Source organism: Coregonus clupeaformis, chromosome 2 (genome assembly GCF_020615455.1).
Source record: "Coregonus clupeaformis isolate EN_2021a chromosome 2, ASM2061545v1, whole genome shotgun sequence".
Classification (NCBI taxonomy): domain Eukaryota; kingdom Metazoa; phylum Chordata; class Actinopteri; order Salmoniformes; family Salmonidae; genus Coregonus; species Coregonus clupeaformis.
The window spans coordinates 11,545,463-11,562,395 of NC_059193.1; the positions used below are offsets into that span (position 1 = coordinate 11,545,463).

The 16,933-nt window shown below is 45.6% G+C and overlaps 4 protein-coding genes across 10 annotated transcripts in view; 2 read left to right on the forward strand and 2 right to left on the reverse strand.

Moving 5' to 3' along the window:
* The window catches only part of LOC121533347 (fermitin family homolog 3-like), an 89,017-nt gene extending 88,569 nt beyond the window's left edge, over nt 1-448 (forward strand). For all 3 annotated transcript variants that reach the window (XM_041839217.2, XM_041839208.2, XM_041839200.1), the window contains one exon: nt 56-448. In XM_041839217.2, the coding sequence (XP_041695151.1) occupies nt 56-235 (180 nt within the window). In that variant the 3' untranslated portion in view covers nt 236-448. The remainder of the gene's footprint in view (nt 1-55) is intronic.
* Nucleotides 411-10,439, reverse strand: trpt1 (tRNA phosphotransferase 1). 4 transcript variants are annotated; one of them, XM_041839282.2, is made up of 8 exons: nt 10,376-10,439; nt 9,137-9,211; nt 7,828-7,909; nt 7,505-7,674; nt 1,534-1,711; nt 1,275-1,331; nt 1,062-1,172; nt 411-852 (listed from the first exon to the last, which is right to left on the reverse strand). In XM_041839282.2, exons 2-8 carry the CDS (start codon nt 9,197-9,199, stop codon nt 827-829), a joined length of 687 nt encoding a protein of 228 aa, XP_041695216.1. In that variant the 5' UTR covers nt 9,200-9,211; nt 10,376-10,439; the 3' UTR covers nt 411-826. The 4 variants fall into 4 exon arrangements, with proteins under 4 accessions (XP_041695216.1, XP_041695206.1, XP_041695197.1 ...); XM_041839272.2 differs by lacking the exon at nt 10,376-10,439 and adding an exon at nt 9,838-10,307; XM_041839263.2 differs by lacking the exon at nt 10,376-10,439 and adding an exon at nt 9,420-9,502.
* On the forward strand, nt 9,530-13,327 carry zbtb3 (zinc finger and BTB domain containing 3). Of its 2 annotated transcripts, none has more exons than XM_041839230.2 (3): nt 9,530-9,578; nt 10,320-10,423; nt 10,982-13,327. In XM_041839230.2, exon 3 carries the CDS (start codon nt 10,984-10,986, stop codon nt 12,805-12,807), a length of 1,824 nt encoding a protein of 607 aa, XP_041695164.1. In that variant the 5' UTR covers nt 9,530-9,578; nt 10,320-10,423; nt 10,982-10,983; the 3' UTR covers nt 12,808-13,327. The 2 variants fall into 2 exon arrangements, with proteins under 2 accessions (XP_041695164.1, XP_041695174.1); XM_041839240.2 differs by having other exon boundaries at nt 10,320-10,418.
* A 701-nt stretch (nt 13,328-14,028) lies between these two features.
* Nucleotides 14,029-15,905, reverse strand: rnaseh2c (ribonuclease H2, subunit C). The gene is made up of 5 exons (XM_041839172.2): nt 15,800-15,905; nt 15,103-15,264; nt 14,831-14,943; nt 14,438-14,557; nt 14,029-14,333 (listed from the first exon to the last, which is right to left on the reverse strand). Exons 2-5 carry the CDS (start codon nt 15,254-15,256, stop codon nt 14,310-14,312), a joined length of 411 nt encoding a protein of 136 aa, XP_041695106.1. The 5' UTR covers nt 15,257-15,264; nt 15,800-15,905; the 3' UTR covers nt 14,029-14,309.
* Between the last annotated feature and the right edge of the window lie 1,028 nt (nt 15,906-16,933).

The window sequence follows — 16,933 nt, forward strand, 5'->3', positions numbered from 1 at the left end:
TCATTTAGCGTTTGCTCATCTTTTCTATGTGTGTGTGTGTGCTACTAACCCTCAGGTGACCATAGAGTTTAATGAGAACGTGAACATAGCATTCAGTTGTGTGACGGCTGACTGTCAGATCGTCCATGAGTTCATTGGAGGCTACGTCTTCATGTCGACACGCAGCCTTGAGCAGAGCGACACGCTCAACGAAGAGCTCTTCCACAAGCTGACAGGGGGCCACGAGGCTCTGTGACACCCTCACTCCACCCAGTGCTGCTGCAGCAGCCTTGAAGATAAATGACAACCAGTCCACCCTGGGATGCTAAAATACATGGGAGTTGATTGTTCAATAATTCAAGGAAGAGGTGACCCATGAATATAGTGTTATGGAAAATTATTAACAATGTAATGAATTGTCAATTCTGAAATCCAGAATTAAATATGTTTATTGACATATATAAAAACAGTTGACAGGTGTTTTAATTTCCAGATGAGGCATTTGGCTTGATGGTTGTGTCCTTAAGAGTATGGTGGCAGAGTTTCCTGAAATGTGACTAACTGCACAGGAAGCCACAGGCAGGCAGTGTGTGTGTTCCTATCTCTGTGGAACAGTGGAGACTGTCTGTTGGCTAACCCACAACTTGTACCTGCTGGTTGCCATCTGATAGCATCCTCTTGTGTCTTTGTCATGTGACAGTGTTGTCAGGAATACCAGTCAGTCTCTGTGCCTGTACTGTGGCCTGTATGGTAATAGAGCTGTTGTTGAGTTGTTGTTGAAGGTGTTTTCAGTCTCACAGTCTTATTCACCCAGAGTCTTCAGGGTGCTGGTCTCAAACAGTATCGGTTACCATGGAAACAGTCTAGACAGAACTGGAAATCAACAGACGTCTGGTAACATATTCAGCCATGTCTTTTACCTCCAAAGCACAGATAAGCCTCTTCACCTACTCCAGTTGCAGAATACTCTCTGAAACAGAAGATTTCTATAATTTGTCAATATTCACTTCCCTCTCTATCCATCATCCCTCCCATCTAACATCCTTCCCCTCATGAGTGTGTGTCATGTGTGAGGTACTCACGTGTGGGTCTTAGTTTTAGGGCACGGCTGAAGTATCGGGGATGTAGTTTCCCCTCAGTATCCCCAGGTGTCAGCAATACACTGTTCTCCGACCAGAAGAACTGGATACCCTCTGCACAAGAAACAAAAACACATAAAGAAAAATATGCATTTAGACATGAGAGCACTACAATGGCAGCACTCTGCTACTGTAAATGACCTCGGTTGCTCTTACCAGACAATGCTTTGGGGACGTCAATGAATATGGCCAGGTCACAGTCTCTCCTCATGCCTGGAGCAAAAGGCACAAAAGGGAGCCCATCTATGAGAGGTTCTATGGGGAGTTTCCCAGACCCAGATTAAGCCAATTCCGGGACTAAAAGCACTTTAGGAAATCCTTCATTGAGCATGCTTTTAAACCCAGGAGTAGGCTATGATCAAGGAGTATTTGGGCCAAAATACTTTCACAGTGCTCTCTCCCCCATCTCTCTTACCGCTGATGACCCCGTCCTCCCCCGGTAGGCCCAGGGCCAGGTGTATGTGTGTTCTGTTCATGCGGCTGAGGCCCTGGGAGCGGATGGAGGGCCAGAGGCGGAGATAGGAGCCATGGATCCCCTCCCTGGGACAGTCAGGAGAACCAGGCTGCACAGCCTTCAGGTCCAGATCACACACCTGCCCAGACAGACACACAGCAGACCCTTACTACTGACACTAGACCTGGCACTGTTTTGTCATTGTTTATGGTTTATGGTCACATGATCTCATTCCTGTCACATGATCTCAGTATATCCATCAGACGTGTTGCTGTGCGTTTTGTTGCTGTGCGTTTTTGCTGCCAACTTTACTTTATTTTGCTAGCTGACAACTTTATGTTTTTTTTTGTTTTGTTTTGTTTTTAATTACCGTTTATATTTTTAGTTTTTCCATCGCAACTTTTTTCCCTCATTCAACTTTTTCACTCCGGACGCTTTATCTGGACATGGTTCGTCAACATCTTCAACAGCCGAAGCTAAGTAGTAACATTAACATGATGTCTTCTAATTGCAGTCGCTGTACTCATAATATACAGGAGAACGATCGCCTTACGGCGAGAATAGCTGTGCTACAAGCCCAGCTTCAGACGCAATCGTTAGGCAAGGGTAATTTCAGTGTAGGAAAGGAAGAAACAGCGTCTGTGCCACCAGTAAGTACAGATAGTAACGTTAGTATAAATCCCCCCGCACAGTCCCCCGCAGCCGGACAACTTTCTCATGGCTTCTGGAGGAAATACTGTTGGAATGCTCAACCGGTGTCGCTCATTTAGCCGACAGAAACTTTCAACCGGTTTTCCCCATTATGTAGCGAGTCGGAGTCTGAGTCTGAGTCTTCTCTTGTCTCTACTCCTCCCGTTACGGGGTCTGAGACGCCGAAGGCTCCCACCATTAGCTCTGACAAATTGAAAACCCTAGTCATTGGCGACTCCATTACCCGCAGTATTAGACTTAAAACGAATCACCCAGCGATCATACACTGTTTACCAGGGGGCAGGGGCTACCGACGTTAAGGCTAATCTAAAGATGGTGCTGGCTAAAGCTAAAACTGGCGAGTGTAGAGAGTATAGAGATATTGTTATCCACGTCGGCACCAACGATGTTAGGATGAAACAGTCAGAGGTCACCAAGTGCAACATAGCTTCAGCGTGTAAATCAGCTAGAAAGATGTGTCGGCATCAAGTAATTGTCTCTGGCCCCCTCCCAGTTAGGGGGAGTGACGAGCTCTACAGCAGAGTCTCAGCACTCAATCGCTGGTTGAAAACTGTTTTCTGCCCCTCCCAAAAGATTGAATTTGTAGATAATTGGCCCTCTTTCTGGGACTCACCCACAAACAGGACCAAGCCTGACCTGCTGAGGAGTGACGGACTCCATCCTAGCTGGAGGGGTGCTCTCATCTTATCTACCAACATAGATAGGGCTCTAACTCCTCTAGCCCCACAGTGAAATAGGGTGCAGGCCAGGCAGCAGGCTGTTAGCCAACCTGCCAGCTTAGTGGAGTCTGCCAATAGCACAGTCAGTGTAGTCAGCTCAGCCATACCCATTGAGACTGTGTCTGTGCCTCGACCTAGGTTGGGCAAAACTAAACATGGCGGTGTTCGCCTTAGCAATCTTATTAGGATAAAGACCTCCTCCATTCCTGCCATTATTGAAAGAGATCGTGATACCTCACATCTCAAAATAGGGTTACTTAATGTTAGATCCCTCACTTCAAAGGCAGTCATAGTCAATGAACTAATCACTGATCATAATCTTGATGTGATTGGCCTGACTGAAACATGGCTTAAGCCTGATGAATTTACTGTGTTAAATGAGGCCTCACCTCCTGGTTACACTAGTGACCATATTCCCCGTGCATCCCGCAAAGGCGGAGGTGTTGCTAACATTTACGATAGCAAATTTCAATTTACAAAAAAAAAATGGCGTTGCGTCTTTTGAGCTTCTAGTCATGAAATCTATGCAGCCTACTCAATCACTTTTTATAGCTACTGTTTACAGGCCTCCTGGGCCATATACAGCGTTCCTCTCTGAGTTTCCTGAATTCCTATCAGACCTTGTAGTCATAGCAGATCATATTCTAATTTTTGGTGATTTTAATATTCACATGGAGAAGTCCACAGACCCACTCCAAAAGTCTTTCGGAGCCATCATCGACTCAGTGGGTTTTGTCCAACATGTCTCTGGACCTACTCACTGCCACAGTCATACTCTGGACCTAGTTTTGTCCCATGGAATAAATGTTGTAGATCTTAATGTTTTTCCACAAAATCCTGGACTATCGGACCACCATTTTATTACGTTTGCAATCGCAACAAATAATCTGCTCAGACCCCAACCAAGGAGCATCAAAAGTCGTGCTATAAATTCTCAGACAACACAAAAATTCCTTGATGCCCTTCCAGACTCCTGCCTACCCAAGGACGTCAGAGGACAAAAATCAGTTAACCACTTAACTGAGGAACTCAATTTAACCTTGCGCAATACCCTAGATGCAGTTGCACCCCTAAAAACGAAAAACATTTGTCATAAGAAACTAGCTCCCTGGTATACAGAAAATACCCGAGCTTTGAAGCAAGCTTCCAGGAAATTGGAACGGAAATGGCGCCACACCAAACTGGAAGTCTTCCGACTAGCTTGGAAAGACAGTACCGTGCAGTACCGAAGAGCCCTCACTGCTGCTCGATCATCCTACTTTTCCAACTTAATCGAGGAAAATAAGAACAATCCAAAATTTCTTTTTGATACTGTTGCAAAGCTAACTAAAAAGCAGCATTCCCCAAGAGAGGATGGCTTTCACTTCAGCAGTAATAAATTCATGAACTTCTTTGAGGAAAAGATCATGACCATTAGAAAGCAAATTACGGACTCCTCTTTGAATCTGCGTATTCCTCCAGGGCTTAGCTGTCCTGGATCTGCGCAGACTGCGAGGGCCTGGGATCGGGAGAGACACTTAAGTGTTTTAGTACTATATCTCTTGACACAATGATGAAAATAATCATGGCCTCTAAACCTTCAAGCTGCATACTGGATCCTATTCCTACTAAACTGCTGAAGGAGCTGCTTCCTGTGCTTGGCCCTCCTATGTTGAACATAATAAACAGCTCTCTATCCACCGGATGTGTACCAAACTCACTAAAAGTGGCAGTGATAAAGCCTCTCTTGAAAAAGCCAAACCTTGACCCGGAAAATATAAAAAACTATCGGCCTATATCGAATCTTCCATTCCTCTCAAAAATTTTAGAAAAAGCTGTTGCGCAGCAACTCACTGCCTTTCTGAAGACAAACAATGTATACGAAATGCTTCAGTCTGGTTTTAGACCCCATCATAGCACTGAGACTGCACTTGTGAAGGTGGTAAATGACCTTTTAATGGCGTCAGACCGAGGCTCTGCATCTGTCCTCGTGTTACTAGACCTTAGTGCTGCCTTTGACACCATCGATCACCACATTCTTTTGGAGAGACTGGAAACCCAAATTGGTCTACACGGACAAGTTCTGGCCTGGTTTAGATCTTACCTGTCGGAAAGATATCAGTTTGTCTCTGTGAATGGTCTGTCCTCCGACAAATCAACTGTACATTTCCGGTGTTCCTCAAGGTTCCGTTTTAGGACCACTATTGTTTTCACTATATATTTTACCTCTTGGGGATGTTATTCGAAAACATAATGTTAACTTTCACTGCTATGCGGATGACACACAGCTGTACATTTCAATGAAACATGGTGAAGCCTCAAAATTGCCCTCGCTAGAAGCCTGTGTTTCAGACATAAGGAAGTGGATGGCTGAAAACTTTCTACTTTTAAACTCGGACAAAACAGAGATGCTTGTTCTAGGTCCCAAGAAACAAAGAGATCTTCTGTTAAATCTGACAATTCATCTTGATGGTTGTAAAGTCGTCTCAAATAAAACTGTGAAGGACCTCGGCGTTACTCTTGACCCTGATCTCTCTTTTGACGAACATATCAAGACTGTTTCAAGGACAGCTTTTTTCCATCTACGTAACATTGCAAAAATCAGAAATTTTCTGTCCAAAAATGATGCAGAAAAATTTATCCATGCATTTGTTACTTCTAGGTTAGACTACTGCAATGCTCTACTTTCCGGCTACCCGGATAAAGCACTAAATAAACTTCAGTTAGTGCTAAATACGGCTGCTAGAATCCTGACTAGAACCAAGAAATTTGATCATATTACTCCAGTGCTAGCTTCCCTACACTGGCTTCCTGTTAAGGCAAGGGCTGATTTCAAGGTTTTACTGTTAACCTATAAAGCGTTACATGGGCTTGCTCCTACCTATCTTTCCGAGTTGGTCCTGCCGTACATACCAATACGTACGCTACGGTCACAAGACGCAGGCCTCCTAATTGTCCCTAGAATTTCTAAGCAAACAGCGGGAGGCAGGGCTTTCTCCTATAGATCTCCATTTTTATGGAACAGTCTGCCTACCCATGTGAGAGACGCAGACTCGGTCTCAACCTTTAAGTCTTTACTGAAGACTTATCTCTTCAGTAGGTCATATGATTGAGTGTAGTCTGGCCCAGGAGTGTGAAGGTGAACGAAAGGCTCTGGAGCAACGAACAGCCCTTGCTGTCTCTGCCAGGCCGGTTCCCCTCTCTCCACTGGGGTTCTCTGCCTCTAACCCTGTTACAGGGGCTGAGTCACTGGCTTGCTGGTGCTCTTTCATGCCGTCCCTAGGAGGGGTGCGTCACTTGAGTGGGGTTGAGTTACTGACGTGATCTTCCTGTCTGGGTTGGCGCCCCCCTTGGTTTGTGCTGTGGTGGAGACCTCTGTGGGCTATACTCGGCCTTGTCTCAGGATTGTAAGTTGGTGGTTGAGGATATCCCTCTAGTGGTGCGGGGGCTGTGCTTTGGCAGAGTGGGTGGGGTTATATCCTTCCTGTTTGGCCCTGTCCGGGGTTTCTTCGGATGGGGCCACAGTGTCTCCGGACCGCTCCTGTCTCAGCCTCCAGTATTTATGCTGCAGTAGTTTATGTGTCGGGGGGCTGGGGTTAGTTGGTTATACCTGGAGTACTTCTCCTGTCTTATCCAGTGTCCTGTGTGAATTTAAGTATGCTCTCTCTAATTCTCTCGTTCTCTCTTTCTCTCTGAGAACCTGAGCCCCTAGGACCATACGTCAGGACTACCGGGCATGCTGACACCTTGCTGTCCCCAGTCCGCCTGGCCTTGCTGCTATTCCAGTTTCAACTGTTCTGCCTGCGGTTACGAAACCCCTACCTGTCCCAGACCTGCTGTTTTCAACTCTTAATGATCGGCTATGAAAAGCCAACTGAGAGACCTAAGCCCTAGGACCATACGTCGGGACTACCGGCCGTGGTGACTCCTTGCTGTCCCCAGTCCGCCTGGCCTTGCTGCTATTCCAGTTTCAACTGTTCTGCCTGCGGTTATGGAACCCCTACCTGTCCCAGACCTGCTGTTTTCAACTCTTAATGATCGGCTATGAAAAGCCAACTGAGATTTATTCCTGATTATTATTTGACCATGCTTGTCACTTATGAACATTTTTGAACATCTTGGCATGGTTCTGTTATAATCTCCACCCGGCACAGCCAGAAGAGGACTGGCCACCCCTCATAGCCTGGTTCCTCTCTAGGTTTCTTCCTAGGTTTTGGCCTTTCTAGGGAGTTTTTCCTAGCCACCGTGCTTCTACACCTGCATTACTAGCTGTTTGGGGTTTTAGGCTGGGTTTCTGTACAGCACTTCGAGATATTAGCTGATGTACGAAGGGCTATATAAAATAAAATTGATTGATTGATTGACCACGTCATGCGCCACCTAGGGATGCGTCAGAACTGGCACCCTATTCTCTATAGTGCACTACTCTTGACCCTAAGTGGGCTGAGCTCTGGCCAAAAGTAGTGCACTATTTTGGAAATAGGGTGCCACATTTCCAGCACAGCCCTAGATTTTTTTCCTACCTGCACAGAATGTCCCTGATTGGCTCGGATCTGCAGCCGCCCGTCCTCAGGGTGTGGGCAGAGCTTGAATCGCTGCTTGTCATTGGTGGCCACAACTCTCTTCACGTCCTCCAATGAGAAGGAGTGGAACTGTGCATGAGCCAGTAGGTCCTCCACAAATAGGAAGCCATCTAGGGACAATGAGGGAGAACATTATTATTCAGACCTAAATGAGGAGTACAGATTGTAGATTGCATGTAATGTTTATTGTGCAGCAATATGAAATGCTGGTAAAGTGATATTATAAGCTAGACAAAATGCAGCTAAATAAACTGCATTTCTACCAGGATTCATGTGAAGTCCCATCTGATTGGCTCCATGGCGCAGGGCAAAGGAAAGAGACTTGGACAGGCTGACATCCTTGTCCTGAAAGGCAACACATGTACACTGGTGGTGACCCACACAAGAAAATACTACAGTATAGTTTAAATACTATATTATAAACTGGGTCGTTCGAGCCCTGAATGCTGATTGGCTGACAGCCATGGTATATCAGACCGTATAAAATGGGTATGACAAAACATTTATTTAATTACGTTGGTAACCAGTTTATAATAGCAATAAGGCACCTCGGGGGTTTGTGCTGTATCGCCAATATACCATGGCTAAGGGCTGTGCCTAAGAACAGCCCTTAGGCGTGGTATATTGGCCATATACCACACCTCCTCGGGCCTTATTGCTTAAGTATTCACTGTAGTGTTTTTACAGACTTTAGTCCAACAATACTGTAGTGTATACTGTAGTAATTACAGTTACCTATAGTATAAATACTGCAGTAAAAGAAAACGGTAGTATATACTATAGTAATGAATTTAGTGTTTTTACGGATTGTAGTATACTGTAGTATTTACTGTAGTGTTTTTGCGTACATTACTGTAGTACAATAATGTACGCATTCGGTCTTCAACGAGGTTGGTTATACTTCCTTACCGTCAAAAAAGTTTTTGAAATGTTCGATGTCTTAACTGTCTAGTGATTATTAGCGAGCTGGACTGTCAAGAAACTGTATGAGCTGTATGAATGTAGGTCCATTGACTGCGCACAGTGGTTATTAGCGAGCTGGACAGTCAAGAAACTGTATCAATATAGGTCCATTATCATGTCTACACAGTTTCGGCCCGTTTGTTTGACACCCCTGCTATAGTAGGCATATTTCCTGCTAATGCTGGTACTGTTGTTGTTTTATTATCTTTGACATAGCAGTGGAAGTTTTCTCCTTCAGGGAACCTACTGGAGAAATACTAAAATAGCTCATTTTCCATAACCTGTAGGTAGGACAGGGGTCTGACTCAGAGCTTCTGCTCTTTCTATAACCTGTAGGGGAAACAATATCTCCAGATGCTTTCCAGTAACCCTGCTACTAGCTAGAATAGAACAGAATAACCATACGTCTAGTCCGAACTAGGAAACTCGGGAGTTTCTGATTAGCTTATTCGTTGAACGCGGCACGTGATTAACTACAACTAGTTAGCGAGTCATAATTTCCGAGTTTTCTAGTTCCGACTAGCATGTAAAGCGGCACTGGAGAAGGGACAAGGAAAGATAGAAATAGGGCACAGCTCAAAAGGGACTAATATCAGTCTCTTCTCTTACCTCTACACGATTACCTCGCCTCCCCCTTCCTCCTTTTCCACGTCCTCTTCCTCCACGGTCCATTTACAGTTATTTCTGTCGGTTCAATGTGGAATGGATCTCTCTCAACTCTCATTACAGTAGGCTACACAGCAAGGCAAGCTACCACAATGATTCAAATGGTATGGTGCCCAACATGCCTACTAAACATGCCTATTGCCATGCGTACTAAAGATAAGTTCGCACATTCAAAGCGCAAATGTTGAACGTAAGCACAAGCAACCACTGTGGTTGTAAAACTCACTGGCAAAATATACATTGACATATATGGTAAAAACAGCACGAAATGTAAACAAGCAGGCACATTCCACTTCCACTTTGTTCAGACACCAACCAGTAGGTGGCAGTAAGTGACTTTAGCTCTTTGTTTTGTGTCAAAGGAAAGAGGGTACGTCTTTAGCAGGTAAGAATATATTGTAGCAGCTGGCCAATGATTGAGTTAAATATAACAATTATGTTTCTAACTATATTTTGGTACAAGTCCCGATAGCCTTTATCAAGTGATATGAAACATGTTTATTTAGAGTACGGGCATAATTCAGTGTCAGCAAGTTAAAGTTAGCTAGCTAACATTGGGCCAGCTAGCATCAAAACAGCTGTAAACCTCGCATAACTGGTAAATATTAAAATACATGAATCACTCATGTTTATCGTGCACTTACTCGCTACTAAGAACTTGTAATGTTTTCAAGTGATGAACAACAGTGCTTGGTGTGTAGCTATCGAAAATGACTGATAGTTCTGTCTTGCCTGCAGCGCTTGTCGGGAAGAGAAGCATTGAGAGTTGTCTTGCCTTCATGCATACATGGAGGGAAACCAGAGCCTGAGGATTAAGCCTAAAGTCGTAGGCGATAGCCTCTTAGAATCCTAGAGTTTAATACTTATACACTCGTCTCTAACATGTAGGCTCAGCGTTCTTGAACAGTCCCATTACAAGTCAGAAGCGTTACTAGCCCGCTGGTCTGTAAATGGTTGGTATTTCCGGTTTTTATTTTCGATACTGATTATGGACGCGCCTAACCGAACCACACAGCTGATTGCAAGGAAACATGCTTCGGGCGACAATGTTCGGTTACATTCTGCTATTGTTGACATATTGTGCATCACCTGCAATGCATTAAGAGATTTAAAATACAATTGACAGACCCTACCGGCGCTGCAAGAAATCGGGAAAACAACCCTTTCCTGTGGATACCCTACCTCCACCTCCTACCGCCAAAAGGACCAACAGCATGAACAACCGGTAAAGTAAGTGTAAATATAATTGCATTGGCTTGTAGAGACTATTGCATATTTTTTAGGGCGACTTCAGTCAGACTGATAATCCATGGAGTAACCATGGTAACAGTCTGATGTTTAGAAAAGGGAGGCGAGTCCAACCAGACTTCTCTGAAGCAGACTGATTGCCAGTGTGAGGGAGCACATTTCAACACTCCAGTAGGTACTTAACTGGTTCTTTGTTTCTTACATGTTCAGGCTCTGTCGCAGCCGGCCGCGACCGGGAGACTCATGGGCGGCGCACAATTGGCCCAGCGTCGTCCAGGGTAGGGGAGGGAATGGCCGGCAGGGATGTAGCTCAGTTGATAGAGCATGGCGTTTGCAACGCCAGGGTTGTGGGTTCGATTCCCACGGGGGGCCAGTATAAAAATATATATATATATGTATTCACTAACTGTAAGTCGCTCTGGATAAGAGCGTCTGCTAAATGACTAAAATGTAAATGTAATGCTATCCATCAGATCCCCTTGTAACTCATTATCTCTCTCTCTGCCTTCTCTCTTTCTCTATGTCCCCCTCTCCCTCCAGTAATGGAGTTCCCCCAGCACTCCCTGCAGCTCCTGTCAGGTCTGCGTTCTCAGCGACAGCGTGGGTTCCTGTGCGACTGCACCGTCCTCGTGGGTTCCTCCCATTTCCTGGCCCATCGGGCTGTCCTGGCCTCATGCTCTCCATTCTTCCACATGTTCTACTCCGATCCCCCAGGGGCCGCTGGTGCCGGCAGGGCCAGCTCGGTCACGCTGGACGGGGATATCGTGACAGCAGCGGCATTCGGCCTGTTGTTAGACTTCATGTACGAAGGCGTGCTGCGGCTGGAGGCCCCTCCCCCAGCAGAGGACGTGCTGGCGGCAGCGAGCTTCCTCCACATGAACGAGGTGGTCCGGGTGTGTAAGAGACGGCTACAGCACCGACCGCCACCGGCTGAGGCAGACAGCACGCGCCCGGAGGAGAGCGGAGTGGCAGCTGTGGGTGGTAGTGGACCCGGAGTCGGCATGGCAACAGGAGCTGCCAAAGCGGTGGCCATGGCAATGTCAGTGTCTCAGTCTCCGTCAATGCAGAGAAACCAGTTGGGCTGTTCTACAAGGTCAGACAGGAGGGTGGAGGTTCAGGCGCACGCCCCTCTGAGTCCAGACATGGCCGACACCACCCAGCCGGGCATGGACCACACTCTCACTCATGTGGGTGAGCTGGTTACCCTCTCCTCCGGTCCCACTCTCAGGCTGGGGGGTCAGGGAGAGGGTCAGGGGGGCTCAGCCTTCTGTAGCCCCTGCAGCTCCACAGAGTCATACAGTTACAGCAGCCACCATCGCCAGCCCTCTTTATCAGCAGCATCATCATCATCAGTGGTACCTGTGACCCAGACTGATGGCTCCAGCTCCATGGTGAGGATACTGACCCAGTCCGACCACAGCAGCTCCTCCAGCCCAGAACAGGACAGCCATGACCCTGTCTCTGACAACAAGAGCACAGTCATCACACCAGGCATACAATGCCAGCAGCATGGTCTCAGTATCAACACACACCCTCAGATTAGAATACAGCATCCACAGTCACTCCACCTCACCTCACCTCCCAACCTGAACCTTGTAACCCATCAAGACCAAACCTCGGCCCTGTCCAGGCCTGAAGGGCTGCAGCAGGGTGGGTCAGAGAGGGAGAGGGGGGAGGCTAGTGAATACTCTAACATGGGGACTGTGGGAGTGGAGGAGCCCCTGGCAGGGAGAGGAGAAGTGGTGGAGGTGGAGCAGGAGGATGTGGTAAAGATAAAGGTGGAGGCCATAGTGATCTCAGACGAGGAGTTTGAGGAGATGGAAGGAGTGCTGATGAGGAGAGGAATAGAGGGGAGAGAACGAGGGATGATGGAGGTAGAGGACAGGAATGACTTTGATGATAATAACCACGGAGACGAACTGAACAACCCCCACTTACTCCCTTTTCACCCCCACCACGCCTTACTCCAGATGACCCACTCCCACCCCTCTGAGCCTCTCTCCTTCCCCCTCTCCCCCTCCGGACCCGGCACCACCTCCTCTGACGTTCCCCCTTTCCCATCCTCCCTCTTTCCCTCTGTGGGCCAACATTCTGACCAGCCCGTCTACTTCCAGGATTCCATGGGGAACTATGTTGAGGATGTCCCAACGTGCAGCGTCTGCGGGAAGACATTCTCGTGCGCGTACACCCTGAGGCGACACGCCATCGTGCATACGCGCGAGCGCCCCTATGAGTGCCGCTACTGTTACCGTAGCTACACGCAGTCAGGTGACCTGTACCGCCACATTAGGAAGGCTCATGACTCCAGCCTGCCGGCCAAACGCAGTAAAGGAGACACTGAGGAGGGCCAGCCTCCACACAGCTAACACACACAGCTAGCTGTATACTTCTCCATACTACAGAGAATGACACATTATTTATGCCTTCCCCCTTCCAACACCAGACATCCTGGTCTTGCATGTCCGTGGCAATGATCTGGGATACTTTCAAAATGACCTTCCAAATGATCTGGGATACGTCAGAGGCCCAGACCTAGTGTGCAGGTTGAGTGAGGATTTAGACGTTTCCCTCCACCAGGATCATCTTTTCAGACATAGTGGTGCGACAGGTGGAGCGTGCCAGACATGCCCATGCCCGGGATTGAGCAGACCAGGCACTCGGTCAACTAGCTGGGTCTGCATTCCTGAGGGACCAGGGGCCAGTGGTGTTTTAGCTATTTTAAATGGGCCTTTCATGACTTTTGTCTTTTACATATTTATCTGTACCAGTTGTCTTACTATGACCTCAGTGCCAAAATAATTTGTGTACCTTACTACAGGTAACTGCCAAAATAAATGAAACACTTGAGTAAATAAGGGATACAAAGTATATTGAAAGCAGGTGCTTCCACACAGGTGTGGTTCCTGAGTTACTTAAGCAATAACATCCCATCATGCTTAGGGACATGTATAAAAATGCTGGGCAGGCCATTATTTTGCCTACCATGGCTATGCCCCCATAGGATGACAATGCCCCCATCCACAGGGCACAAGTGGTCACTGAATGGTTTGATGAGCATGAAAACGATGTAAACCATATGCCTTGGCCATCTCAGTCACCAGATCTTAATCCAATTGAACACTTATGGGAGATTCTGGAGCGGCGCCCGAGTCAGCATTTTCCACCACCATCAACAAAGTACCAAATTATGGAATTTATTGTGGAAGAATGGTGTCGCATCCCTCCAATATAGTTCCAGACACTTGTAGAATTTATGCCAAGGTGCACTGAAGCTGTTCTGGCTCGTGGTGGCCCAACGCCCTATTAAGACACTATGTTGGTGTTTCCTTTATTTTGGCAGTTACCTGTATGTTAGGACATATTCCAGATAAAAATCGGCAGTTGTCAAGGGTACAGTTTTTGTCAACGTTAATAGCGTAAAATTATCTGTACTATATAGAAGTCTCCATTGTTGCCAACTTTTACGATTGGCTGAATATCACTACTACTTCATTGCTGTGAATAGAACATGGACAGTTCTTTAGTCCACATATCTAGATATTTCCTTCCATTGGAGTACTGTTTAGTAAATGACTTCCAACACGATCTGTATCACAATGGCCTATAATTTGAGTATAATTGTTGACAGAAATATACAACAAAAAGAACATGGTACAATAGTTACAGAAGTCACAAGAAGAAGCAAGCACAATTCACCCCTATGGATCTGTAAAAGATAGACACAATGTCCACTACAACACTAGGGACTGTTCTACCCATTGTCTGTCCATAATTCCTATTTTCACAAGCTAAGCAATGGCAGTCTTCGGGCTCCAGCAGTAAAATTAGGGTAGGGAAGGGATTGATCTTTGCTTTGGCCTCTTCTGTGTCAGTCATCCACTGGCCCGTGTATCTGTCAAAGATGAATCATGTGTTGTTATTACTTATGGGCCACGTATGGTAATGCATGCTAATGGTGCTCTTCTCTTAAAACAAATTCTTGTTTTGCACACTCACCGCTTCTGCCAGATCCGGCCAGGCCATTGCCATGATGATACCGTCATCAGAGTTGGGCGGAGTCTCGAGGTTCCAGTAGGTGACGTTATGGAACACTGAAGACACCTTCACTGTCCTGTCCTGGACACACACATTACCTCACATATAACATTACTGTAAGTGTGTGAAGAGTTTAAATATGCAGTATGGTGTTATACAGTATGTGTGTCCCTGCTGCAGACAATGGAAAAGGAAGTGTATCATATTTCCTGGTTGGTGTGTGGATTTTGGTCAGTGATTACAGATAGATTTGAGCAGATTCTGACAGCATTCCTTTTGAGTTGTTGACCTGCTATGGTACATTATGTTGATGTTGGTCAGACAGTGATGATTTTGGCAGCATTTATTGTTTACCTCCTGGTCAGAGCCTGGTTTGTTGACCTCTCTTAGCACCAGGCCTGTGTAGCCCTGCGGACAGCTGACCTCCTGACCTTTTAACCCACGACCCCTGAACGACACAGTTTTCTCTGTGGGAAATGTGGAAGAGACACAATTTGTATTAAAGTAATCTGTATTGAAAGTAAGCTACACACAACACTAGGTACTCTTTGTGACATCAGATGTTGGTCTTCCACGACGGTTTATGTACAGAATGCATGCATGCAGCTACTGCTGTCTCAACATACCGTGTTTTCGGTCTTTGATGGTGGCTGTAAAGAACTGGGACACCTCTGCTGGCCCGTCGTGCTCTATCTCACAGGGTAGCAGGTGAACAGGGTGGCGTTCTGCCTGGCTCACCGAGTCCAGCTGTAACGTGGTCACACTGCAATTGGATGACATCCTGAAAGCTAGGGGCAAAATGTCAGAAAAAAGGATATGCCCATATTCACTATTATAGATGACAATACATTCCCTTTATGGGCCCATCACACGTTGTTCCTGTGTTTATATTTCGCGGCTGTTACTTCCCACTTCCTCTCTCTTGCAACGTCATTTGAGTAGTCGGGATTTAGCGCAAAGACACACCTTGCTTAGAACAGAAGGCAAGTTAGCTGGCTATGTCACTGATCTTCCTTTCTAGTATACCCCTCTGCGGATTTCAGTTTTAAGGAAAATGTATGCACTGCAGTGAATTTTCAAAAAGGACTATCATTGGCAAACCTATGATAACCGTATAATTGTGCAGACGCTAGCTAGCTTGTTGACTAGCTAGCTTGTTGGACTGATTCCCTTGCTCAGCCTGCAAGATAGATTTTCTGGGGCACTTTCACAAACAAAAATATACGAAACATTTGGTTAAGAATATTGATACAGTGTGTAGACTGAAAAACACAGTTACACTATATAGAAAATACTGTCATAAACAGATATTTCATTAGCTACCTTTCAATGGTCCAGATTTCTAATGTTTTCCTCCAACTTCCATGTGCAAGTGAACTTCGACGTGATTGGATAAGAGCGTCTTCTTCACTGCAAAAATATATATTTTTGGCGCGTGCAGTCTCAACTCATTTGGGGTATGCTGCCCCCTACTGTACTGGAGTAGTAATGATATGTCTCGTCAATCTAAAAACAGCATTTTCAAAATTATCTTTTTAATAACATTCATATAATTTATTTTCAATGCATCTTGACATTAGATAAGGAATTTTCATTTTATGTGTTGTGGATGTCATTTTCAAGTGTATAGGATTTAAAAGTCTGGCATTAGTATTGCAGTCACTCATATCTTGCTGAGGTGAACTGGAACACGCAGCTCGTCAGTCATAGAAGTGATCAAAATGTTCTGAGTCTGTGTCCTGATTGGCTCCTTTCTTTTTGTCGAGTGCTTTTACTTCAGATAAACTGTCCAAGTCTTAAACTATGGCTATAAAGACACATAGCACAGGTTAGGTTATAAGTAGTGCATATTACTGACTAGTAGCTAACCTTTTTAAGTTGTATCTATGGATTGCAGTGTGCAGAGATCTTACCTTTGGGTTTGACAAAGACCACTGTCTTCTCCTTCTCTTCTTTCTCACTTAAAACAAACAAAGATACTTTTATTTTTTTTTAAGGTGGCCAGAGCAGGAATTTGTCAAAGAAATAACAACACTTACTGTTTTTCCTGAGACTTTGCTTGTGGAGCAAGAAGACTTTCAATATCATAATCCTCATCTATAAAGAGATCTACAGACTATGAATATCCCTTCACTTTGTCAACTTCATCATTATCACCGATCACTTCTTCCTCCTCCTCTTCCGCTACATCTGCCAGGCCTTTGGATGACCTGAGAATCACAACAATTGAGTCATCATCATCATCCCTATGATCAACATCATTATCATCATCTTCATCCTCATTATCATCATCCCTATGATCATCATCATTATCATCCCTATGAACATTATCATCATCATCCCTATGATCATTATCATCATCATCATCCCTATGATCATTATCATCATCATCGTCATCATCATCATCATCCCTATGATCATTATCATCATCCCTATGATCATCATCATCATCCCTAT